This window comes from Nicotiana tabacum, chromosome 21 (genome assembly GCF_000715075.1).
Source record: "Nicotiana tabacum cultivar K326 chromosome 21, ASM71507v2, whole genome shotgun sequence".
In the NCBI taxonomy this organism is placed as follows: domain Eukaryota; kingdom Viridiplantae; phylum Streptophyta; class Magnoliopsida; order Solanales; family Solanaceae; genus Nicotiana; species Nicotiana tabacum.
Genome location: NC_134100.1, coordinates 87,457,631 through 87,484,357, shown reverse-complemented (window position 1 = coordinate 87,484,357; position 26,727 = coordinate 87,457,631). Strand labels below are relative to the sequence as shown.

Here is a 26,727-nt window from a genome sequence, read left to right as displayed (position 1 = left end):
ACGATATTAATTAGGAAATTCGACACGTGATTTGCGTTAGAACTGTTAGGTAAGCCCCGAGCGTTGGGCGTTAGGCATGTTTAGGGCGCACGGTCGGGCGCTTGGGGCGTAAGCCTCACAGAACTAAGCCCCATACATGAGCCCCGGAGCGTTTTGCAAGTGCCCGCCCAGGGGCGAGTCCCAGAAATGCCTTTTAAAATACTGCTTTTAACATCTATAAGAAGTTGATAATACAATATATCTTAAATTAGTTATTTTTAAAGAAATCAGTGAATGGATTTGAACATTGTTTTTACGAGGTACAAATAAAAATTTCTCTTTATATGACTTATTATGAAATTGATCATAAATCAATTAGCTTCTGTTACTCTTTCTAAGAGACATGTATAAGTCGAGGGCATCCCAATTAAATTGTTTGGGATGACATATTCTCCTTTTCGAGTTGGAAAATTAAACAACAACAACAATCCAGTATAATTTCACTAGTGTAGTTTGAGTATGGTAGTGTGTACGCAGACCTTACCCTCTACCCTGGGGATAGAGAGACTATTTTCAATAGACCCTCGGCTTCCTCCCTCCAAGAACTCTTCATCTTGAAGATGGGGTGACTCGAACTCACAACCTCTTGGTTGAAAGTGGAGGATGCTCACCACTAGAGCAACCCACTCTTGTCATAACACTATTTTACGGCCCAAGATAGATTCGTCCTATATAAACCAAGGTAAATCATTAAAATTACCCCTAACCTATTGAATTTGTTTTAAAATTACTTTCATTAACCCATTGGAACCTAAAAGTTTTTACCGTTATTTTGTGTCAAATACCCCAAAACTAACGACGAACTTATTGGCTTGGTGGGGCTTCATAAAAATACACATTAATGTTTGTTTGACTCCACGACTTGAAAATCCAGAAAAAATGCCTAGAAAACTTGTATTTGTTTCAAAGTTTTCTGAAACTTTTTTCCATTGCAAAATGTCAATGATATATTTTTATATTTGAGACTAATTTAACTTCCAAAGTTTTTATTTTATTTTAATGAGACTCTTTTACCGTATTACAAATATTATGTTATGTCTAAAATCATAAATTTTAAAAGAATTATAAGAGCATAAATTTTATGACATGTTTAACCGTTAACGCCGCAAGCTTCAAAGTTTTCATTTGTTAAAAATTGTGGTATCACATATTGAAACGTGAAAATATTTTTTTCATCTTCTCTTCTTTTTATTTTACTTTTTCCTTGTTCCCCCCTCTCGTTTCTTTCTCTTTGATCATTTATTTTTATTTTCTTGGTTAAATTTGTTTACATGGATAGAGCAGAAATGGTAAGAATGAGGCAAACGAAAATAAAAGGAAAAATTCAAGCACTTAAACAATCGTAAAACAAATTCAAGTAGCTACGTGCTACTTTCTTATAAAGTTAGGGGGTTATTTTATAGTTATACGTACTTAATGTAGTCATTCGCCAATTCCCGTCTAAGTAATCAAGCCCTCATCATTCCCGTAGCAAGTACTCCCTCCGTTCCAATTGATGTGAACATATTTGACTGGACACGGGATTTAAAAATATATGAAGACTTTTGGAATTTGTGATTCTAAACAAATCAAAAAGGGGACCAGAGTATTTGTGTGGTTTAAAAACTTCTCATTAAGAGTAAAATTGAAGTTTAAGCAAAATTATTTCCAAATTTAGAAAGGTGTCATTCTTTTTTGAACGAACCAAAAAGTAAATAGGTTCAAGTACGGATGGAGTACTTCTTAATTTTCTTTTCGCCGCCACCGACGACTTTCAGGTGCGTTTCTCTTTTTTTTTCTTGTTAGTTCATTGTTCATCTCTTTACGAATTTTGAAGCATTATATTGTTTTAGAAGTTTCTATCAGTATAGTATTGTAAAGCTGGAACGTTATATTATTTGTAATTTATTTAGTCGGAGATTGAAATGTCTAGTGTGCTACAACTTGCTTTATTGAATTAATGCAAACTGTTAGTTCCTTACCTGTTTGTTACGAGAGTTTTTACCCAAAACTTGGGTCAATTTTGCCCCATTTCAATATATTGGATGGAAAAAAAATGAATTTTCTAACACGAGGTGATATTTTCCTAAGCCTTGGTAGTACAGTTACCTAGTACCTGTTTTGACGGAGGTAGCAAGTATCCGGTAGATTAGTCGATATGAGCGCATACTAATCTGGACACCATAATCATAAAACTCTCGCAATGTCGCCCTTAGCATGGGCGACTTCAGTAAAAGCTCTAAGGGCTGAGACTAGATGATTACTAATGATGAAAAAAGGTAAGTCGCTTCAGCTTAGGGCAACTTCATAACTCCTGCATGGTATGACTCAGGGTTTTGAATTTTTTCCTTGCGGCTAGATTTTCACTGTTCTTGCTGCAGAACAGCTTATCAAATGTCAAGAAAGTTTTGGTGGTGACTGCGCCAACTAAATTATTCACTAAAGAATTTTCATCTCCTTGTGCATATACATATGGAGTACTCACGGCTTGTGACCATATGCGTGTTGCATGTTTTAAAGAACATATGATCTATCCTGTTTCCATTCCATGAGGACTAACTGGATGTCTATTTTCCTTTTCAGGGTAAGAGCTTAAGAGCAATCAAATAAAGCAAGCCCGTATCAGCACTACAAATAAATGAACAGTTGCATTCAAGTTAGCGTCATCTTCTAATTCATTCTGCAGGGATATGCCAGGCATGAAGCTCCTCGCGCGTTTTAGATCTTTACGTGTCTGTAAAGATCTTCATGTAATCACAGGGCCACATCAATCTCGTTCGTTTCAACCTGATTTTATTCCTAGAGATCCCAATGCCAAGCCCAAAAGATACAAATACCCTGCTGTCTTTGATCCATATGGCCCTCGACCTCCACCTTCAGACAAGATCATTCAGCTCGCTGAACTAATTGCTGCTCTACCCCCTGAAGACCGTAGGCATATTAGTCCGTTACTCCAGGAGAAACTAAGACATCCGAAGCTGAAACAAATTTCAGTAGAAGGCATGGATTTGGGTGCAATGGGAGGAGTAGGTGGTGGACCTGCAAAAGCCGAGGAGAAGAAGGTAGAGAAAATAGCATTTGATGTCAAGCTGCAAAACTCAATGTGATCAAAGAGGTACGTGCATTCACGAGTCTAGGATTGAAGGAAGCCAAGGATCTCGTAGAGAAAGTGCCTGCTATACTTAAGCAAGGAGTGACAAAAGAGGAGGCGAATGAAATAATAGAAAAGATCAAAGCTGCTGGTGGAGTTGCTGTCATGGAGTAACAATCTCTGCTAGGTTCAGAATTTTCCCCCTTTACGTCCATTTTTATATTAGGATAAGTGGACATAACATCTTTCAGCTATGTTGCTCGAACTCTTGAAAAATGTCATCGGGTACGTGACAGATCCTCCAAAAATCTTTTAGAGTCACAAATTTATTTATCGGTTTATGCTTACATTTTCCAAGTATAAGGGTTAATTGGTACTAAGCAGAATCCTCAAGTTCTCTAAGGGGTCGTTTGGTAGGGTGCATAAAAATAATGCTAAATAGGATGTATTAGTAATGTTGGTATTAGTTATGCTTGCATTAGTTATGCTGACATATTTCTCTAATTTTTGAGTGATATTTTGAGGACTCCGGATGAATACCGGGAATTTATTTTGATAAAAATGTTGGAAATAGACGTGAAGGTCGAAGACGTTCGCAATAATGAGGTTGCGCAAAGCAGGGACAACCCTCAGTCTTCGGGTGGTTATTCTGGAGTAGTTTTTGCCGAACAGGTTCCGGCTGAAAGAGTTTGGCCTGATTTAAACTTATCTCCACGGGCGAATGAGGAGCGAGGAAATAATTTATCTCTTACTTTACATAATCCATAAGACGAGTGGTAAACTTCAATTTTCCTTTGTGTTACGATGTTTATTTTTGTTGTATTGAATTTGTATTAACACTCATATATTCTACAGGGGTACCGCCCAAATATGAATTTAACAAGTTATGAACCCACGCCCAGCTGGAATATGCGTAGTTCTAGCGTGTTGGATCACGGTGGTCCATCCGGGAGTCATCACCAACAGGATAATGTCCATCATGGGATGTCAACACATTACGACTTGTAAGTGAAGTGATATAGCTATATGTAAAGTATTTATCAATTTGAGTAGCTCCTTATTTTGTTGTTTGTACAGTGAAAACGAGCAAGTTGAACCTCCTGTCCTGACTCAATTGCCCGAAAACGACATATTTAATTGGGATCTGGCAGATGCACAGAGTCAGGAAGAGAACAGTGATTATGACAACAATGTCGATGAGTCCGGAAATGATACATCTTTCCCTGATGAGGGTGGTGATGAGGAGGAAGAGTATGCTGGACCTGATTTGACGAGGGAGCATGCTCCACCCCTCGTTAGACCAAGAGTGTACGAGTCCCATGTGCCGTTTTATTCAAGGGATATTCCCTACCTTGATCATTTACCAAGTATGCCGGATGTGAATTTCCTCACAAGGAATATTGACGAAATTCGGATAGCAATGTGGGTTGAGTCTAGACCAACGGTGCTGGCAAAGGGCATATTTTTTCCTGATAAAACGCGCCTAAGCAGGGCGGCAAAAATATACAGCATAAAAGAGTGTCGTGAGATGACGGTATGGGAGTCAACACTGGATGTATACAAGGTTGTTTGTCGTAGATGGTTTATGGGTTGTCATTGGATGCTGCGTGCGAGCAAGAAGAAAACAGGTATGTGGAAAGTGGGTAAATACATTGGCACCCACACTTGTGAAATGGACACATTCAGTGGGAATCACTTCAACTTGGATGTTGACTTGATTTCTCTTGTCCCGATTCCACACATTGAAGCATCCATAAGGTACAAGATCAAAGAATGCATTACATCCATCTACAAGGAATATGGCTGTACCATTACCAAAAGAAAGGCATTTCTTGATCGCAAACGTGCGTTTGAAATTGTTTATGGTAATTAGGATAAGTCATTTGCAGCTCTACCCACGTACATGGCCGCATTGCAACACTTTAACCTCGGGACCGTTGTTTAATGAAAACTTGATCGGAGTCCGGGAATACCAGAATATATATTCAAATATGTGTTCTGGCATTTAAACCAGTAATTGATGGTTTTCTGCATTGCCGACCGGTAATATCCATAGATGGCACTCATGTCTATGGAAAGTATGATATTAAGTTGTTGATCGTCGTTGTAGTAGATGAAAATGGAAGTATATTTCCTTTAGCTTTTGCTATTTGTGCCAATGAAAGCCAAGAGACGTGGACACTATTTTTGAACCACTTGAAAGAGCACGTTGTCAAACAGCATTTAGGTATTTGTCTAATATCTGATCGGCATGGTGGTATTATAAGTTCTGTAGAGAATTTGCCTACATGGCAAGAACCGTATGCCTACCACCGTTACTATGTGAGGCACCTGAAGGCCAATTTCCAGAAGGCACATCCCAGCAAGGATTTGCATGATTTAATATGGATGGCTGCAACAGATCACCAAGAGCATAAATTCCGGAGGCACATGGAATCTATCAGGCAGGAAGACGAGGCAGCCTATCATTGGTTGATGCGACATAAGCCTGAAAAGTGGACTTTGCATGCGGATGGTGGCAGAAGATGGGAAATTCTGACTACAAATGTGTCGGAGTCTTTCAACGGGTTATTGAATTCTGCACGAGGATTGCATGCCATGGTGAGAATGTCATTCAAGCAGATGGAGGAGAGGTTTGTTGAAACGGTTGCAGCTGCAATGTCATTGATGGAAAGGGGTGTTGAATTTATACCACAACCAATAAAAAGATTTGAGAAATACAAGCGGCGAGCACATTGGCATTCATTTTTATAGTATGATCACAACCGAAATATTTTTGAAGTTCGCACCGTTATCCATCAAAATGGGGGAATAGTGTACACACCATAAATGAATCTAGAAGGTTATGCTCTTGTGGAAAATGGTCCATCTATCACATGTTGTGCTCACATGCCATCAAGTGCTTTCAACATACAGGTTTAGGTCCAACCAATTACGTTGATAAATAATATATTATTGTTGCATACTTAAACACCTATAGTGGGCAGTTGCAGCCAGTGGGTGCTGAGCATTATTGGCCGCCATAACCATTTAAAATGGTGTGTAACAAGGAGTTTTTGCGTCAGTGATAGGTGAAAAAGAGAACGCGTATACGGAACCAAATGGATATTGGTGATACCATTTATGCGCGCAAATGTGGTATATGCTCGCAAACAGGACACGACCGTCGAAAATGTCCTTCAACTGGTTTGGGTGGCGGTGGTAATCCAGCTCCTCATTGAAGTTCATCTAATGTGCCCAACTATCAAGGATACACGTAGTGTTTTATTTCCGTAATGTGGTTGTAATAAGTGTATGTACTTTTTTATGTTGCAAAATGTATCAAATAAAATTATGTTTCCATTGTAGTTAAATCTTATTGATATTTAACCTACACTATCAGAGAAGGAAGATGTTTGATAATTATGTGAATATATACATATATAAAAATTAGTCCTAGCCCCGTATGTAATAGGATAACGCGGTTAAATACTATGTTATGTGTGTTGTCTTGTCGACCTGAAAAGCTGCCCTTTTGCAAAAGTTGTATTGTACCCGAAAGAATCTTTAACACATGAAGCATAGCGTGGTTAAATATTTCGTTATGTGTGTTGTCTTGTCGACCTGAAAAGCTGACCGCCTGCAAAAGATGTATTGTACCTGAAAGAATCTTTAACATGTGAAGCATAGCGCGGTTAATTACTACGTTATGCGTGTTGCCTTGCCTTTAAATAAACTAGCGCATTTTAGTTATTATTTGCGCTTAACCAAAATAAATAGCAAAACTTTCCATAAAAGCAGAGTTTTTTTTTTTTGCATTAACAAATGTCTGGACGCAATTATGTACCAATGTGTTATTATGGCAAACATTGTATGGTGAAGGATTGTTGGTCCGATGGTCATGTTGGACGTAGATACCGGATGTGTATAAACAGGTTTGGAGGCAATAACGGAAATTATTGCAATTTTGAGGTATGGCTTGATGAACCCATTAAGCAGGTATGCTACAAATAAACTTTGCAGTATATTTGGGATATGAACTGTGAATACCAACGCCGTGAGTCTAAAATAAAACGAGAAATTGCGGCATTGCAGGATAAACTAAAAGAGGCGGAAGAAGAAAAAAATAGGATGGAAGAGAAATTAAAGTGGTTGAGGCCTAGTAGCACCAAGATATCTGGAATTCTTGTATGTGTTAGTTTTATTATTTTACATGTTAGTTTTATAATTTTATATGTTTGTTTGTAAATAAAATAATTAGTTTTTATAATTATACAAGATTTAATTATTAAGTATTCATATATGGGTTTCAAGACTGGGGTCTCCTCCGTACGCTAGACGAGACTGATAGTTCCGTACGCGAAAACCAATGTCAAGAGCAATTGAGAGAACAGAAAAGAGAATGCGAATGAAAGAAAGCTTGATTGTGTTAATGGAAGCTATTACATAAAAGCAACACGGTGTCGAGGGGAAGAAACACCAGTCCAGAGAATTGTTCGCTTGCTAGAAAGTTTGATTGCTTGATCCCCCTAATAATACTTGAAAAAAATAAACCAAAGCTACAAGACTTGACATAACTAAGTTAGAGAGACATAATGGAAATGCAGGAATTAAAACTACTCTATATTTATAATAAAAAGGACTTAGATTTCTACAAGGTTGAAGCATGTCCATTAGCGGCAACCTTGTATTTAGCATCAAAGTCTGCATGTTGCAATCTGTTTTGAACACGGGGGAAGGGATGGGGACCAATATTTGAAATAGCGCCTTAATAAATCGCGCTATACATAGACGTCTAATCAGTTTTATATATAGTACCCTTTTAAAGAGTGTTATATCTTAACGTCCAAAACAAACGTTAATTTATAGCACCCTTTAATATATAGTTTGGTCACTAAATTAGTTTTTCACTGATTTCAATTTTTTGAGTCCAAAAAAATCACTTTTAGATTCCGGACTCCTGAAAATCGGCCAAAATTTTGGTTGTCCGTAGTTTCCTCTTTTGCCAAAATGTAAGACAATCACATGCCAACTTCTTCCACTAAGTGCAGTAATTGACAAAATGTCATTTGAAAGAGCTTAATTGCACTGAGAGGGTAGCTGAGCTTGGTTACACTAATGGCTGTCTATTTCTTCTTTTTTTTTAAATTTCTTTCCTTGTTTTAGGTCCAGTGCTGTCTGATTATAACAAAAATATCTATATGAAATAGAATTAACAAGATTATTTGATTTCTTTTTGCTGAACATTATATTGGACAGCCAGATTCTGATTGCGATTGACTTTTCTTGAATCATGAACTCGACTCTCTCCCTCTCTCTTTTATTATGTGATTTGGAAAATTAAGAGTATATTTTGGTAAATATTTATTTGGGTACACCAAACCAGTATATTTCATCATGATTAAATAATAAATAAGGTGAAAATGCACATTAATTAACCTTACTTAGGGGGTACAAATACTGCGCGGGTAAATTTTTACTTTGTTTTGATCCAGATGCAATTCTAATTAAACTGTACTTTTAAATACCCTATACGAGAAGTGTCTCTATGTTAGGAAATCTCTCACCCTTATGTCCTGAGGTTTATTTGGTTTTATTTTTTTGGTATATCTCATACAATCAAACACATCTGAAGTTAAAAAAAATACTGGATCCTTAAAGAAAATGTGATATTCAATCCCCCTTTTTTTGGCACCAAAAATAGGTGCGCTAGTCTTTTATTTCGAACCAACTGCGCAAATATTTATTTAACACATTCATATGGGATGAATTTCATTAGTATATACATATTACCAACGATCCGTAATTTTTTTTTTCTTGTTTATAATGTTTTAACTTATCTTTCATAGATTCTTTCACTAAATTATTTATATGTTTATGATTACTGTTACGCGGCGCGTTCCTGAGATTCCTTGAAAGGGCGACGTAGGCTAAGTAACCGATGTCCGTGCAGTTACTATCCGTCAACTGGGGTCCCCTCCGTACGCTAGACGAGACTGTTAGTTCCGTACGCGAAAACCAATGTCAAGAGCAATTGAGAGAACAGAAAAGAGAATGCGAATGAAAGAAAGCTTGATTGTATTAATGAAAGCTATTACAGAAAAGCAACACGGTGTCGAGGGGAAGAAACACCAGTCCAGAGAATTGTTCGCTTGCTAGAAAGTTTGATTGCTTGATCCCCCTAATAATACTTAAAAAAAATAAACCAAAGCTACAGGACTTGACATAACTAAGTTAGAGAGACATAATAGAAATGCAGGAATTAAAACTACTCTATATTTACAATAAAAAGGACTTAGATTTCTACAAGGTTGAAGCATGTCCATTAGCGGCAACCTTGTCTTTAGCATCAAAGTCTGCGTGTGCGGTGTTGTTGGCATTTACATGTGGCTGGGCGCTGGCGAGGGCTATCGGTGAGGGGGGGAGGGGACATAGGCACAGGCACGCTTGTCACTTTGCGCGACCAAGACCACGAGGCTGTCCATGGCGCTAGGTGTTTGGATGTTTTCCCGGACGCCATGGGGCGCGTCCAAGGGGTCATGGGGCATGGCTGGAAAACCGCCCATGACATTCCCCCCACCTGAGTTGGCGACGTCCTCGACGCCTTACTTGTAAGATAATCATCGATCAGGCTCTTCTAGGCTTTGAGGTTTGTTCCCCTCTCAAGTATTCTCCTACGTATCACAACCCTGCCATTTCACCAGGAACTTTAGTGATCTTTCCTTGAAGCATGAATTACTCGATCATCGAGAATAGCTTCTACACGCCTTTTCCCTGATGAACTAGGGTCTCAAATATTGGGTATTGTGAGTTGGCTCCGCGAAGTATCCTCCATGTATTCCCGAAAAGGTTTCAGAAGGATGACATGGAAGACTGGATGAATCTTCCACCAGGCTGGGGTATCCACCCGATATGAAAATTTTCCAATGCGCTTCTCAATGGATAAGGGTCCAATATACTTTTGCATTAGGCGGGGGTCATGGACCCCTGCAAATAAGTATCGCTTTGGGATTTTCACAATCACTTTGTCTCCTACTTGGTATTCAACAAAGCGACAATTTTGATCAGCATACTTGTTCATCCGCTTTTAGGCTTTGACAAGATGGCTCCACACTATCTCCATATTTCGCTTTCATTCCTTTGAGAAGCTAGCAACTCGAGGAGATTTTGACATGTTTAGGGCATTCACAGTGTGTGAAAGTAGCGGTTGTTGTCCGGTAACAATTTCAAAAGCACTTCTATTTGTACTAGATCTCTTTTGTGAATTGAAACACAGTTGAGCAATATCTAGAAGCTTCACCCAATTCTTCTGCGATCTAGTAACAAAATGGCAAAGGTATTCCTCTAGCATTCCATTAGACTACTCCGTCTGGCCATCATATTGCGGAAGGAAACTTGAATTGTGGCTCAACTTGGACTCGAGGCACTTAAAGAGTTGAGTCCAAAAGTCGCTAGTGAAGCGAGAGTCGCGATCACTAACGATGTCTTTAGGCAGATCCCAATATTTGACAACATGAGATAAGAAAAGTTGAGATGTATCTTCTGCTGATATATATTTTTGGGCTGTTATAAATGTAGCATACTTGGAAAATCGATCTATCACAATAAAGATAGTTATAAGATCTCCGACCTTGGGTAATCGGTGATGAAATCTAGTGACACACTTTCCCAAGGTCTCTTAGGAACAGGCAATGGCTCTAAAAGTTCCGCTTGTGTCAAGCGGTCTGACTTGTCTTTCTGGCATACTAGGCAAGTCTTCACATACTACGCAACACCATCAACCATTTTAGGCCAATAATAAGCACGTCGCAACAACGCCATGGTGAGTTCTTCACCTGGGTGGCCCGGCCCACAAAGTATCATGGCATTCCATTAGAAGGGTCCTTCGCACATTACCTCCATTAGGAACATAAAATCGATTCCCTTTCACCTTTAGGAACTCATCTTCCACGTAGAACTGGCGAGTCTTGCCTTGTCCTACCAAATCGACCAAATACTATGCAACAGGATCCTTGGTGAGTAGATCCTGTATTTGGTCTTTTATAGTGGTTGCCACTTCGCTCCCCCTTAGGGTGGCGAGTAGGCACACCGATGCTAGGTAAGCCTTTTGACTAAGCGCATCAGCAACTTGGTTGGTTTTTCTATTTCGGTACTCTAGGTTGAAGTAAAATTTTGCTAGGAGTTCCTGCCACCTGGCATGTCGGCCATTCAGCTTTGGTTGGGTCATGAAATGACCAACAGTTGTGTTGTGTGTCTTGACTACAAATAGGGTTCCCAGCAGATAGTGCCTCCAAAGGCGTAAGCAGTGGAAGGAAACCAATAATTCTTTTTTGTGGGCTGCGTAGCGCCGTTCTGCGTCCTTCAACTTTCGGCTCACGTACGCCACTGGATGCCCCTCTTGTAGCAAGACTCCGCCCATAGCATAGTCAAAGGCATCCGTTTGTACTTCGAATGGTTTGGCCAAATCAGGGAGGGACAAGACGAGGCTACTAAACATAGCCACTTTTAATGCGTTGAAGGCCTCCGCTCGCCTGGGACCCCAATCCCAAGGCGTGGCTTTCTTTAGGAGTTATGTTAACGGCACTTCAATGAGAGAGTAAGTTTTCACAAACTGCTAATAAAAAGTTGCATAGGCCAAGGAACGCCCTCAAGGCGTGGATATCTTTAGGAGGCGGCCAATTTGTGATATGAATCTTCTATTGGTCCATCTTGATCCGCCCTTCCTCGATGACATGTCCGACGAAGCCAATCTGTTTTTGGGCAAAGGAGCACTTGGATTGCTTCATATATAATTTGTGCTCCCGCAGTCGGGCTAGGATCTTCCACAGGTGCTCCAGGTGTTCCTCCAATATTTTGCTATATACCACAATGTCGTCCAAGTAGACCACTACAAATTCATCAATGTATTCTCGGAAGACCTGGTTCATCAAGGTGCAAAATGTGGCTGGTGCGTTAGTCAAGCCGAATGGCATGACCAAGAAGTCGTACATCCCATATCCTGTCACACAGGTCGTCTTGTGTTCATCTCCCTCAGTAATCCGGACTTGCCCATAACCTGTCTTTAGGTCTATTTTTGTGAACACTGTAGTACTTTTTCTTCACGGTGATTTTGTTTAAGGCCCGATAATCTACATAGAGTCATAGAGTGCCATCATGTTTCTTTTGGAATAGCACAGGGGACACATAAGGGGACTTGGAGGGTACAATGATCCCCTTGTCCAGTATTTCCGTCAACTGTCTACAAAGCTCGATGAGTTCGGGTTGTGACATTCTGTAAGGTGCCCGGGCAGGTGGCTTCTCATCCGGTACCAACTCAATCTCATGGTCCACAGTGCGCCTAGACGGGAGTCGCTTTGGCATGTCCTGTGGCATGACATCTTCAAACTCCTATAGAAGTTCATTAACGAGTGCAGGAATAGGACCCGAAGTGTATTCAATATCTTCAATACAGAGGGTAGCCAGGAATGTAGGTTCATGTCTTTTGACTCCCTTCTTCAACTGTAAGGCTGAGATATTCTCCGCGGCCATCTTTATGGTTGTGCATGGGATAATACAGGGCTTGGCCCTGTTTGCTCCCATCATCAGTAGCATGTCTGCATAAGGTATAGGAATGGTGTTGGTTTGCCTCATAAATTCCAATCCAACTATCAGCCCGAAGTCATCTATGATCACCACACGCAAGTTGAATTTTCCTTCATAAGGACCAAGATTCACTGGCACTCCTTTAGCTATTCCACCCACTAGCTGAGGCACTGAGTTGATAGCCTTGACACGACCTCTACCCTTTCCCACAACTAGGCCAATGCGCTCTACCTGATTTGTGGCTAAGTAGTTGTGAGTAGTGCATGTGTCAATCATCGCCCGAATGGGCTTACCATTAACTTTCATTTCGACGAGCATTAGGTTCTTCTCTTGATTAAGAGGAGTCCCCTCATCTTCCTTTTTTCCCTTTCCTGGTGGTTTAGCATAGGTCCTTCTTCTTACAGATGTCGGTACTGGTTCCTACTAAGGCCTCAAAAATAGAACAAACAAGTGCGTTGAAGGCACCTATTGGTTCTGTCTGGGCATTCATTTGTATTTGTGGGCATTCATTTGTGTTTGTGGGCATTCATTATTCCAATGTGACCCACCGCAATGGCGACATCCTGAAGTGGGCTTCCTCCCCTGATCGTTGTTGTGAGACGCAACACTATTGCTGCCTGAGGAAGGAGTCTTAGATTTGGTTGCACGCCGATCTCCCCCACTTCTGCTAGGGCCACCATTGCTAGGCTGGCCCTCTTTGTATCCTCCTCAGATAGACGGTTGAGGCCTATCCTTCCGAGCTTCTACTTGGTAGTCCCCAAGGTATTTTGTTGCTTGGATCCTCTTGGGCAAAAGGTTTATCCTTTGTCTTTACAGCTCCATACGGGCATAAGGTTTCAAACCCTACAAGAATATGAAGAGTTTGTCTTTGTCCCCTATATCTTGTATGTTTAGCCTGAGTGCGGAGAATTTTCGCACGTAGTCCCGGACATATTTGGTCTGGCAGAGCTCCTAGAGCTTTCTCCGTGTATTGTACTCAATATTTTCGGGGAAGAACTGTAGGCGTATGGCTGCCTTAAGGTCTCCCCATGTATCAATAGTATTTTCACCTGCCCTGATGGCTTCGTATTTCACCTGCCACTAGAGTTTAGCATCACCCTAAAGATACGTGACAATAATTGCTACCTTTTTGTTTCTTCTAACTCCCCCACGGTATCGAAGTATTGTTCGATGTTGAAGATGAAGTTCTCTACTTTCTTGGAATTCCGAGCCCCATTGTAGGATTTTGGCTCAGGAATTTTCAGCTTTTGTGGCGCAGGGGCGAGGTTCATAGAACCCCCATTCCGGTTTCCGCCTCCTCGAAGTAGGCCTTGTAATGCAGTGTTGACAACATTGAGATGGTTGAAGCAAGACTTAAAACTACCCTATATTTACAATAAAAAGGGACTTAGATTTCTACAAGGTTGAAGTAGGCCTGTTGGCGGCAACCTTGTCTTTAGCATCAAAGTCTGCGCGCGCGATGTTGGCTTCTGCCTGCGGCTGGGCGCTGGCGCGAGCTATCGGTGGGGGGACATAAGTACATGCGCGTTTGTCACTTGGAATGGCCAAGACCACGGGGCCGTTCATGGCGTTAGACATTGGGAGGCTTGCCAGGACGCCATAGGGCGCGTCCAAAGGGTCATGGGACATGGATGGAAAGCCGCCCATGACATTACGTGTGTATTATTCCTATTCATATATTATGAGTTCTGACTGGATATCTTAATTGATAAGGTAAAGATATAGTAATAATTTAACTAGCACCCAATAAAAGTCACATATATATAAAGAGGAAAAACGAGAGAGAGAAAGGATGATTTTAATCAACAACAACAACAAAAAAGCTCGTAATATTGATATTCACAATTAAATCCATTTACGATATATTGTCCTAGAAAAATGACATATGATGAATGATTTTATGTTTGCTTGTGGATTTAAGTAATTTGATTGTGTATATGACATATGATGTGGATTTAAGCATTATAGTTTAGAGCCTAATAACTATAGTTTGCCTAATTATCATTCGTAGCTACTGTTCAATTGTTACCAATTCGTATCACTTGTATTCAAATGCGCAACGAATATAGTTTGTGTTCACTGTATTTGTTTGTGCAACGAATACAACATGTATCAACTGTATAGAGGGAGTATTTATATCCTTGCTTCCTTGTCCAGTTATCAGTTATCAATTACTCCCTCCGTTCCAGTTTATGTGAACCTATTTCCTTTTTGGTCCATTCCAAAAAAAATGACCCCTTTCTAAATTTGGAAATAATTTAGCTTAAACTTACAATTCTACCCTTAATGAGAAGCTTTTATAACCACACAAATACTTTGGGCCCCTTTTTGATTTGTTTAGGACCACAAATTTCAAAAGTCTTCATTTTTTCTTAAACTCCGTGCCCAGTCAAACACGTTCACATAAATTGGAATGGAGGGAGTATCAATTATCATTTCAGTTTCAGTATTTACATTTTTTTTTCAGTTTCTTTACATACCGGTGCAATTCAAATATACCGATGTCCCTTTCGCCCCGTGCCTGCATCTCACGATGCAGTTAACGATTTACAGGTTGACGATTCAGAACGCTAGGATTCTCGTACCTGCTATTTGGTGACCCCAGTTCTTTCGAGGCATTATCATTACTTTAAAGTCTTTCAGATTTACAGACATTGTTTTTAGTACTTCATTAGAAGCTTCATAGACTAGAATAACAGTTAGACAGAGTCGCAGGCTTTTCATGTTAAGCAATGTTGGCTACATATATGTTTCAAACTTGTACTAGTATTTTTGCACTTTGACTTATATCATTCAAACTTTCAGTGTATCAGCATGTGTTAGTTTATCTTCCGCATTTAGTATATTATGATATCACATATTGATTCAGCCAGCCAGTTGGTTTGCTCAACAAAAAAAAAACTCCTAGTATTGATATTCATAATTAAATCCATTTACGATATATTGTCCGAGAAAAACGACATATGATGAATGATTTTATATTTGCTTGTGGATTTAAGTAATCTAATTGTGTATATTTTTGACTTTATTAGTGCATAAAACTTAGTTTTCATAAATCACTATAGTTTAGAGCCTAGTAACTATAGTTTGCCTATTTACCATTCGTAGCACAACAAATACAATATATATCAACTGTATATAGGGGTGTATACAAAAAATAAAACATGTATGAATACAACCAAGACGAAATACATAAAAGTAAAATGCTCTTATTGAGAGTCTAACTCAAGACCTCTACTAACTAGATGAGCACTCTAACCAACTCAATTACGAGAGCTTGTTGCTCTCTTGTTTCAATTCAAAATAATTAATCTCTTATTTTATGAATTTGCTATAAAATTTAAATATAATTACGAATAGTAAAATTACTGAAAGTATAGCTGCGAATGGTAAATACATTATATATATTTGACATATCGCGTAATTTTTCCAATTCTTAATTTATTGTCTGGTGAAAACTTTTGATCCATGCAAATTTAACTAAAATTTAGTTGTACTTTATGCTTTTGTGTTAGTACAAAAACAATTACCCATAATTAATGACCAGATACAATGCATGAGAAGTGTCTCTGTGTTAGGATTTTGAAGTAGATTCATTTGTAAAATAGTATCATTGGTAAAAACCTAGGATCCCTGCAATTTTTATAAAAAAAAAAAATTTAACCGCACTTTAGGCCATTGTGTTATATACGAATTTTACCATGATTAGTGACCAAATTCAATGAACAGTAAACTTGTGGTCTTTTTCCTTCCCAAAAATATCACAGCCTTAAAAAATTAAAATTATTGGTTGAATGTCCGATGAATAGGGAATTGTGACATTACAAAAATTTTGTCTTTATATATATGTCATTACTATACCATATTTTAACAAGACAGCTGAGTCATTGGTTGTCACTTGTCAGTTGTTTTTTCCTTTCTTTGTTCTTTGTTCTCTTCAACTTTTTTGCATGCTTTGTTTAACATAAATCTTATAGCTTGAAGAAAGAAAGAACAAAGAACAAAGGAGGTTTTTGGTATATATAATTATAATTATAATTCCTAAGGAAATTTAAAGGGGAATTAATGGCCAAGATTACTAGTCTAATTGGATCTGGGATCATAGCAGCCACTAATCAGGTTTGTATTATAACCTTTCATTTGTTATGGGAAATGGGGTTCTGGTTTTTTTTTTTTTTTTTAATTTTTTTATGTAAAATGAAGTTCTTGTTTTTTTCCCTCCCTTTTTTTCATTTGTTATGGGAAAATGGGGTTCTTGATTATAACAATATTTACTGCATTTAAGCTCCAATATTTTCATTTCTTGATTATTTTGCTTCTTTCTTTTATTTTGGTAGGTGCTTGTACTTCAAACGTATAGTATCTGTTGCTATGTGCTTCTGGTTTTTTGAGTGTGTTTTCTTGTGAAGTTTACTTTTTTTTTTTTTTTTACTTGAGAATTACCACCTTCTTTTTGGGTTTTTAACATTCTTCACATTTTAAGATAATATTCGGAGTATTCTTGAAGCTTAGTTTAGTTGTTTTTCCTAGGGTTAATAGTCATATTTGTTGGGATTACTTCCAAATTCCAAGCAGAAGCAGAGTAGTTCCAACAAGTTTAAGTTTAACTTTTTAATGAACCTAGTAATCTTTACACGAAATATATAGGGCAAAGATAGCTTTTAGATCGCGGCTAAAACTATTTACATCTGATAGTTTTTGTACATAACATACAGAAATATATATATATATATACTAAAATATATATATTTTTTGGTTATTATTTCGAAAGCGACTATACATGATCATTTTTCCAAATATATAAATTTATAAGTTCTGAACCAATAAAAGTTAAAATGCAATGATTTCTATAGTGAATCCATGAAATTTAAATTTTGGATCCGCCTCTACTTTATAGTTGTGATCTCTCTCCGCTTAGGTTGTTTGTCCTTTTTTTTTTTTTTTTCTGTTTAAGTCAAAGTGAATTTTTATTTGATTTTGAGAGTCAAACTGAAAATGGTGAATATTATTGTTTGCTATCTTAAATTGAGCAACTTGACCTTTCGTTACACTTTTGGTCTTATTACTCACCGTTAAGAAAAAAATCTGTTGTTACCTTGGACTCCTAACAGAGCACCACCTTGAGGGTAATTTAAACTATAGCAAACAGATTAAGACGTAAATTTGAATATTTTTTCTCGAAGAATTTGAACACGTGAAATCTTTCTATTTTATGATGGAGCTTCCTTAATAAAAAGGGCGAATACGAAACGAGTTGCTAATGTAAATGTATGAATGAACCTAAAATTTAATGAAGGACAAAATTGAGCAATTGAGAAGGATATCGAGCCGGTATCCTCTAGGTCGAACATAAAAAAATTGCAGAAATATGACACTTTTAATAGTGATTTTTATCTTTTGACCTCCGCTTGCCCTATGAGCAGAACTTTAAGGTCAAAAGTTAAAAGTGTTGCTTATGCAACAAGCAAGGTACAACATTCGTTAAACTTGAAGTTTTGCTCATGGGCAAACAGGGCTATTTGTGTATGTCACCTGGTCCAACAAATACTAGATGGGCTGCAATAATTAAACCACCATTTAAAAAGGGGATCTTTACACAAATAGCTGGTTATATTCATTATTTATATTTTTTAGTCATATACATAAATTTATATATTGATTATACATATATTATGCATATATTATACCTTCACCGGTTATTATTAGTTTAACGGGTTGGTAGGCGGTTATTTTGGTTAATTTTCTTTAAAAAAAAAAAAAGAGGGGTAAAATTGGACCTTTACTACTCTTGGGCCTGAAATTCAAAACCCTTTGCCTTTTTCAATGGTCTAATATCAAAGAGAGGTGCTGAACTCAAATCCAAATTGTACATTTAATCTGGACGATTTTGTCATGCACTTCACTTTGGACAATGTGGCACAATTGACAGTGAATCAGGTCATTTACTGTTTGTTTTAAAGAAAAATTATCTTAATTAGTTTACATAACTGTCTCTCATGATTTTCCTGAGAAAATTACACAGCTATAATATACTGTTTGGCATGTTAAACAATCTGTTTTATGGCCTTCATCATAATTCATAGTTGTTGAACAATCTCTCCTTTTGGTATGTAAAATATTAAATTGTGAGAATTGTCATCTTATGCTACCACTTGATGTCTTGTTTAGTTGCATGATTCTAACAGCTAATGAAACTAATTTCTATGTAACAGCATTTATGTAGCTTTAATCAGAGTACTATCATATTCTCCAATCTTCCATTTTGTTGTGGTTATTAATTTATTGTGTTTTATAGGTCGGTTCCCATATTTCTGCTATTAGCAATTTGCAGAAACAAATCGTTTGCGATCCTATACAGGTCAGATGGAGTAGCACTGAAACATCTCTGAAGAATGATATTTCATCAGCTGACATTAGAGGGTAAATCTTGTTTTCCTTTCCTATTGCTTGATCTCTATCCGGATAGTACTTCCGCATATTTGTAGCCATGTTTGATTGGGCACGGAGTTCAAAAGAAGAAAGAGAGATTTTTGAAACTTGTTGCGTAAAACAAGCCTTATACATTTGTGTGGGCTGAGAATTTCAGTGTTAAATTGTTTCTAAATATAGGGAGTAGTTGATTATAGAAGAGGAATTCTGTTCTCAGTATATTGTCTGAACGAACCGTCAAACAAGTATACAAATTTGTGAGTAACCAAAGTGTCTTCACATTTTCAGATATAAAGGACATGATATGTTGGCCCCCTTCACTGCTGGGTGGCAGACTACTGATGTGGATCCTTTAGTTATACAAAAGTCCGAGGTTAGATTTGTGTCTTTCTTTGGCCGTCAACTTAAGAAACTTCTGCTGTGCTTAACATTTGTCCAGTTTGTCATAGGGTTCTTATGTTTACGACATAAACGGGAAGAAGTATCTTGATGCTCTAGCTGGTTTGTGGTGCACAGCTTTAGGTACTTACAATACTTAGTGCACTATTATTGTGTACCACTTTTTCCTCCAAATATTTAACTCATAGATGTCTTGTTACACATTATTGTAGGGGGAAATGAGCCTCGTCTTGTTGCCGCTGCAACCAAACAACTCAATGAGTTGCCCTTTTACCATTCGTTTTGGAATCGTACCACAAAACCTTCTTTGGTATGGCAAATTCTCAGTAGTGGCCTTATCCAGAAAGAAGAGAAATCTCATTTTACTTCGATCACAAGCTGAATTTATTTTCAAACATATAGGATCTTGCAAAGGAGCTCCTGGATTTGTTTACTTCAAATAAAATGGCGAAAGCTTTTTTCACAAATAGCGGATCAGAAGCTAATGACACTCAGGTTTTGTTTAGTGCCATTTAAATTGATTCTCTAGCTGCTGCTCAGACTTATTGGGGATTTTATAGGATAATTTTATTTTTTGTTCAAGTTTGTGTTTGCATGTCTACATTGTCAGGACATTAAGTAACTTTTGATGCTTTCAATCTGTAGGTGAAGCTGGTATGGTATTACAACAATGCGCTTGGGAGGCCAGATAAAAAGAAATTTATTGCTCGAACAAAATCGTAATCTGATTTCTCAACTCCCGCTTCCTTTTTTTTTTATGTGTGTATGTGTGTGTGTTCTGTTGTATTTCCTTTGGCTTACAAAATATTCATTGTTGTAACCTTCAAACAGATACCACGGATCTACTCTCATTGCCGCCAGTCTCTCTGGGTAATATGCTTTTCTATTCTGGTTAATCATTTACTTCTTTCAAGTATTCTTTTTGTTAATATTGTTCTTTTGCAGTATTCCTGCATTACACCAGAAATTTGATTTGCCTGCTCCATTTGTTCTGCACACTGACTGCCCTCATTATTGGCGCTATCATTTGCCAGGTATTTATTTATCCTTATCTCCTATCGTATACTGATCATATACGGTCTAAATAACTACCTATTTACTAAAATGTTGCATGTCAGGTGAGACGGAAGAGGAGTTCTCGACAAGGTTGGCCAATAATTTGGAAAATCTTATACTCAAAGAGGGGCCTGAAACAGTAATTTTCTATCTACTTTTATCACTTATCGTGTTTTCTTTGCGTCATAGATGGTGAATGGATGCTGATTAATATTACTTGTTTCGCCTATAGATAGCTGCTTTCATCGCCGAACCAGTTATGGGGGCAGGAGGTGTCATACCTCCTCCGGCAACCTATTTCGATAAGGTCAGTTTTTCCTTCACGAGATAGCTGGTACAAAATCAAGTACGTTTTTGAACATCCCTTAGTTTCAACCCTCCCTCCCCCCCCCCCCAAATCCCCTTTTGGATAACACCTTTTCTTTTATATTTCATTAGGAATTCGTGGGGCTCCTCAAGATAATAGTCTTTGCAAGAACTTACTGCTATTATACACCTTTCAACTACACTTCCTGTTTTATTCGTAATTTTGATAGTTAATTGTTATTTTCTTACTAGGTATTATGCTTATATATAACTAGCTGAAACAATACTTCATCCTACTGATTTTTAGATCCAAGCTGTAGTCAAGAAGTATGACATTCTTTTCATTGCGGATGAGGTCATATGTGGATTTGGAAGGCTCGGGACAATGTTTGGATGTGAAAAGTACAACATTAAACCTGATCTTGTCTCTGTAGCAAAGGTAAATTTTTTAACTATATCCAATCTATGCAAATTACAACTTATGTTTGGATTCTCAGTTTGTCCTTCTTTCACTATGGTTTCAGGCGCTTTCTTCTGGATATATGCCAATCGGCGCAGTCCTTGTAAGCCCTGAAGTTTCTGATGTCATAAATTCTCAAAGCAACAAACTTGGTGAGCATATTATCCATTCGATAGAATATAGTATCCTCTCTTCTTGGTAACCAAATATAATTCATAACTCTCTCTTTTTTCTCTCTATAACTAGGTACATTTTCACATGGATTTACTTACTCTGGACACCCTGTCTCGTGTGCGGTTGCCTTGGAAACACTAAAGATCTACAAGTATGCAACCTTTTCTCCTTCTAGTATGGACTAAAAACATGTTTTAAATTTTTTTTCCTATCTTCTTGAGCCGAGAGTCTATCGGAAACAGCCTCTCTATCCCCCAGGATAAGGGTAAGATCTGTGTACACACTACCCTCCTCAGATCCCACTTGTGGGATTATACTGAGTTGTTGTTGTATTTTTTCTCATCTAATTTACCTTTAACAATCACTGCTTAATGATGTCAAAAACAGTAGTTTTCTATCTTGCATGTTGTGCTTACCTACTGCATAAGCACTAAAAAGAGTCGAATTATTTTCAGGGAAAGAAATATTATCGAGCAAGTAAACAGAATATCACCAAAGTTCCAAGAAGGTTTGAAAGCATTTTCTGATAGTCCCATAATCGGGGAGGTATAGTAATTGTCTTTGTAGAAGCCAGCTAAAACGTCTTAATTACTTTCGGTTTATTTTATCCGTTCTTACCTTTTGTTCTGATTTTCAGATAAGGGGAACTGGTTTGCTACATGGTACTGAGTTTACAGATAACAAATCTCCTAATGATCCTTTTCCTCCTGAATGGGGTATGCTTTCGCTCTTTAATTCGTTCTAATCTGAGATTACGTTAAACTCAAGGCTCAGTTTGACAAATTGTTCGTTCTTTGCTCAGGTATTGGTGCATATTTTGGAGCACAGTGTGAGAAACACGGGATGTTGGTACGTGTTGCTGGTGATAACATAATGATGTCTCCTCCATATATTTTGAGTTTAGAAGAAATTGATGAGGTATGTTCCTTAAAAAGGATAACTCTATACTTGTTTGAAATATTCCAACAACTTGGCGAGTAAGCGGTGTCAATATTTGTAGAAGTGAACAAATAAATATATCACTATAACGACAAATGGTGTCTTTTTCTATATTTATACCCAATATTTTCATTTTTCTTATTATTTATACATACATATTTTCGAAAAATTTTGGCGAAGCGATGGCACATGACACCACTTGAGATAAGGTGCCTACGCCCCTGAACTTGACATCACATTTGTATTTGAATGTTCGTTTCTTTGGATTTTATCTCAATTTTTCTTATATTTTTAAGTAGTTTCTTGATATCTGAAGATCGAGTAAAATCGTTCTTGTTTTTGCAGTTGATAGTCAAATATGGGAAAGCACTTAAGGATACTGAAAAGAGAGTTGAAGAACTCAAGTCCCAGAACAAGTAAAAGCTGATGGAAAAAAGATTGAAAAAAAGGGGGGAAAATTCAAGTCCAATTGAAATCAAAGTCTATTAGGCCACTCTAATTAGTTCGAATGTAAATAAATCAATAACCAGGCTCGTATCTCAGACTAGCTGGGAAATCTTCTGTATATATTTAGAGGATTTATCATACTTAGATCAATCTACATCAACTTTTCTTTATTTCTATGCTTTTCAAGTTGCACTCATCTATCTAATGCGGTTGCAATTTTGCATGTAGTAATGTATTCTGCAACTTTCTGCTCCAGAATATGAAGGAGATCGCTTTCCTTATAGACAAGTTTGTCTCATAGGAAAATCTGCATTTCATAGATTTTCCCTTTAACAAGTTTATAATACGACAAGAAGGATTTATTCTATGGGATAATACAAAAACACCACCCTAAAACTTGACTCAACTTGTACACCTAAATTAGATTAGTTGTTATAATGGTGGTATGGGTCCATCTCATAAATGTGAAAGGAAGACAAACTTCCTTTGGTATAAAGTACCATGCCGTCAAATCTACAGGAAATATGACTTGGGTTGTCAGATTTTTCATTGTTTTCACAAGGTGAAACTTTGACATTTACATTATGATGATGTCATTCATGATGCAATCAAGGAGTATTGGACGTCTATAAATAGATAACTCTTGATTCAGTTGAAGATACACCAAACTGAGAGAAAGAAAGTGATTTACAGAATAAGAAGCAAAATACTTTGTAAGAAAAAATATAGAGAGTTTGAGCGGTATTTGTAGTGAGGTAAAAAAATCAAAAAAGGGTTATTCCTTATGAGTGTGTAGTGGTATTGGAGTATTTTACTCGGTACCACAAATTATAAAATCTTTGCTATAATGAAATCAGTTGCTCGTCTCGGATTGTGGTTTTTTCTTTATTCAGAAGGGCTTTCCACGTAAAAATCTCGATGTCCTTGCTTCTCTTATTATTATCGTTGGTTACTGTATTTTAATAATCCACATTTATTACAATCGTATACCGTGAATATTATTTCTATAGAGATTTATTTTCACAACAATTGGTATCAGAGCACATATTCTGCTCATTAACAGAAATATTATTTACAGTCAATTTTACTTTGTGACGAAAAGAAAAATGTCAGGAGTAAATTATGAAGTAACAAGATTCAATGGTAATGACGGTTTCTCAATATGGCAAAGAAGAATGAAGGGCCTACTCATCCAACAAGGGTTAGATATTGCACTAGATGGCAAAGAGGCAAAGTCGGAAACCATGAAAGTCGAGGATTGAGCAGACATGGATAAGAAAGCGACTAGTGCGATCAGACTGCACTTGTCCGATGAAGTACTCAATAATGTCAGGGATAAAAATAGTGCATGTGGTATTTGGAAAAGACTAGAAAGTCTATACATGTCCAAATCCTTATTAAACAAGTTGTTTTGAGATAGCAACTTTATGCCATCCATATGAGTGAAGGTACAAATTTCTTGTCCCATTTAAATAGGTTCAATGGATTAATCATGCAGTTGGCAACCGTCGAAGAAACAATCACTGAAGTAGATAAGGCTATCATGTTTCTAAACTCGTTGCCATCTTCCTATGATAATTTGGCAACAACCATCCTGCATGGTTGAGATACCATCGATTAAAAGGAGGTCACATCAACCATCCTACTCAATGATAAGATGAGGAAGAAGCCCGAAAATCAGGGGCAGGCTCCTATTATGGAAAACATAGGAAGAAGTTTTTACAGAGTATCGAGTAGTCGTGATAAATCCAAAGCTCGTAGAAAGTCCAGGAACTTGTCAAATGGTAGAAATTACTACATATGCGGTCAACCCGGTCACTTCAAAAGAGTGTACCCAAAGAAAGGTCGAGGCGAGAGCAGTGGCCAGAAGAATAATGACAACACAGTTGTTGTAATGCACAATGATGATTGAGTAGTTCTATTCGTTCACAAGGAGGAAGAATGAATGCACTTAGCAAGCCAAGAGTCAGAATGGGTGGTTGACATAGAAGCATCGTACCATGCCACAACGGTAAGAGAATTCTTTTGTATGTACAAAGCAAGAGACTTTGGGATGGTCAAGATGGGAAATACCAGTCACTCAAAGATTGTAGGGATTAGCAATATTTGTATTAAGATAAATGTGGGATGTACATTAGTTTTAAAAGATGTGCGGCGCGTACCAGATCTGCGAATAAATTTGATTTCAGGGATCGCTCTAGATCGATATGGGTATGAGAATCACTTCACTAATAGGAAGTGGAGACTCACCAAGGGATCATTGGTGATTTCTAAAGGAGTTGCTCCCTACACGTTGTACAAGACAACCGTAGAAATATGTGAAGATGGATTGCATGCGGCTGTAGATGATACGCCTGAAGATTTATGGCACCAGAGATTGCGCCATATGAGTGAGAAAGGACTGCAAATTCTTGTTATTATTGTTTATTTAGAAAACAACACAGGGTATTGTTTCAAGCAACTCATGGAAGAAAATCGAATATACTTGATTGAGTATATTCTAATGTTTATGGTCCAATGGATATAGAATCAATGGGAGGTAACAAATATTTTCTCACATTTATCGATGATGCTTCACGGAAATTGTGGGTTTATTTCTTGAGAACAAAAGACCAGGTATTTCAAGTTTTTTAGAAATTCCATGCTCTGGTGGAAAGGGAGACAGGTCAAAAATTGAAGCGTCTCAGGACAAACAATGAAGGAGAGTATACTTCAAAGGAGTTTGAAGACTATTGCTCAAGCCATGGAATCAGACATGAGAAGATAGTTCCTGGAACCCCACAATACAATGGTGTAGCTGAAGGATGAATCACACCATTGTCCAAAAAGTGAGAAGTATGCTCAAAATAGCAAAACTACCTAATTCATTTTGGAGGTGAAGCAGCTCGCACAGCCTATTACCTAATTAACAAAAGTCCGTCAGTTCCATTGGAGTTTGACATTCCAGAGAAAGTTTGGACCAACAAAGAGGTGTCCTACTCCCATCTGCAAGTGTTTGGATATAAAGTTTTTGCACATGTGCTGAAGGAGCAGAGAACGAAGTTGGATGACAAAGATATTGCATATATCTTCATCAGTTATGGAGATGAAGAGTTCAGCTACAGATTGTGGGACCTAGAAAGGAAAAAGATTATCAAAAGCAGAGATGTGATCTTCAGAGAATATGTGGTCGGGATTTATAGTGATCAATCAACAAATACCAAAAATGATAACGGTACAGCTACTAACTTTGTTACTACTCCTACAGTACATGTACGTAATCCTTCCACAGGTGAAGAATGGCACACGAAAGGTGTAGATGAAGAGGTTGATGAGCAGGGGGCATCCTGTTCCACAAGAGGAGGAAGAAGGGCAACGATGATGGTAGGCTATAATCCTATGTTTTAGTCGCTTATTGCACTCTAATTCACTACACTTTACTTATGTTGAGCTTTAATTAGGTGTGTATTGCACTTATTGTATGTTTTATGCCATGTAGGAGTGATTCCGAGCTATGTAGATGTTGTGGCATGAATTCATGCTATTTTGGAGCTTTGAAGTCTGAGTAAAAGACCAAGGATTAAGTCGGGATCGAGTTCAGGGATCAACGGATGATAGTGGAACGAAACAAAAAATCGAGCAGGCATACTGTGCAGTATCTAGTAAACTGCATATAACCTTTATCTCAGAATTACGTTTGGGCTCCACAATATATCATTGGAAAGCTATTTAAAAGGGCCACAACTTTCATGTTTTACACTTTTCCCAACTCCTAACATATACAACCCAGGTGCGTGACCAAGTGCACGGTCGCGCATTGGGCGTACACTTGGGGCAGAATGGTGTGCAAAGTGCGTGACCAGGTGCG

General features: G+C 37.8%; 1 protein-coding gene and 1 pseudogene across 2 annotated transcripts; both read left to right on the top strand.

Annotated features, from left to right (window-relative positions):
- The first annotated feature begins 2,027 nt into the window (after positions 1–2,027).
- LOC107821174 (uncharacterized) lies at positions 2,028–3,862 on the top strand (annotated as a pseudogene).
- Positions 3,863–16,470: 12,608 nt separating this feature from the next.
- Positions 16,471–23,050, top strand: LOC107821173 (gamma aminobutyrate transaminase 3, chloroplastic). Of its 2 annotated transcripts, none has more exons than XM_016647591.2 (18): positions 16,471–16,789; positions 18,966–19,090; positions 19,388–19,472; positions 19,549–19,621; positions 19,711–19,808; positions 19,901–19,993; positions 20,144–20,217; positions 20,330–20,368; positions 20,444–20,532; positions 20,617–20,693; positions 20,787–20,861; positions 21,168–21,299; positions 21,385–21,472; positions 21,567–21,645; positions 21,950–22,040; positions 22,132–22,210; positions 22,297–22,412; positions 22,779–23,050. In XM_016647591.2, exons 1-18 carry the CDS (start codon positions 16,736–16,738, stop codon positions 22,851–22,853), a joined length of 1,542 nt encoding a protein of 513 aa, XP_016503077.1. In that variant the 5' UTR covers positions 16,471–16,735; the 3' UTR covers positions 22,854–23,050. The 2 variants fall into 2 exon arrangements, with proteins under 2 accessions (XP_016503077.1, XP_016503078.1); XM_016647592.2 differs by lacking the exon at positions 16,471–16,789 and adding an exon at positions 18,511–18,607.
- Positions 23,051–26,727: the final 3,677 nt, after the last annotated feature.

Excerpts from the sequence above, each read along its gene's own strand:
- LOC107821173 (XM_016647591.2), top strand. The coding sequence starts at position 16,736 with ATGGCCAAGATTACTAGTCTAATTGGATCTGGGATCATAGCAGCCACT. Across the intron at positions 19,994-20,143 it reads CAGAAGCTAATGACACTCAG|GTGAAGCTGGTATGGTATTA; the intron begins GTTTTGTTTAGT and ends TTCAATCTGTAG. Across the intron at positions 20,862-21,167 it reads CGGCAACCTATTTCGATAAG|ATCCAAGCTGTAGTCAAGAA; the intron begins GTCAGTTTTTCC and ends ACTGATTTTTAG.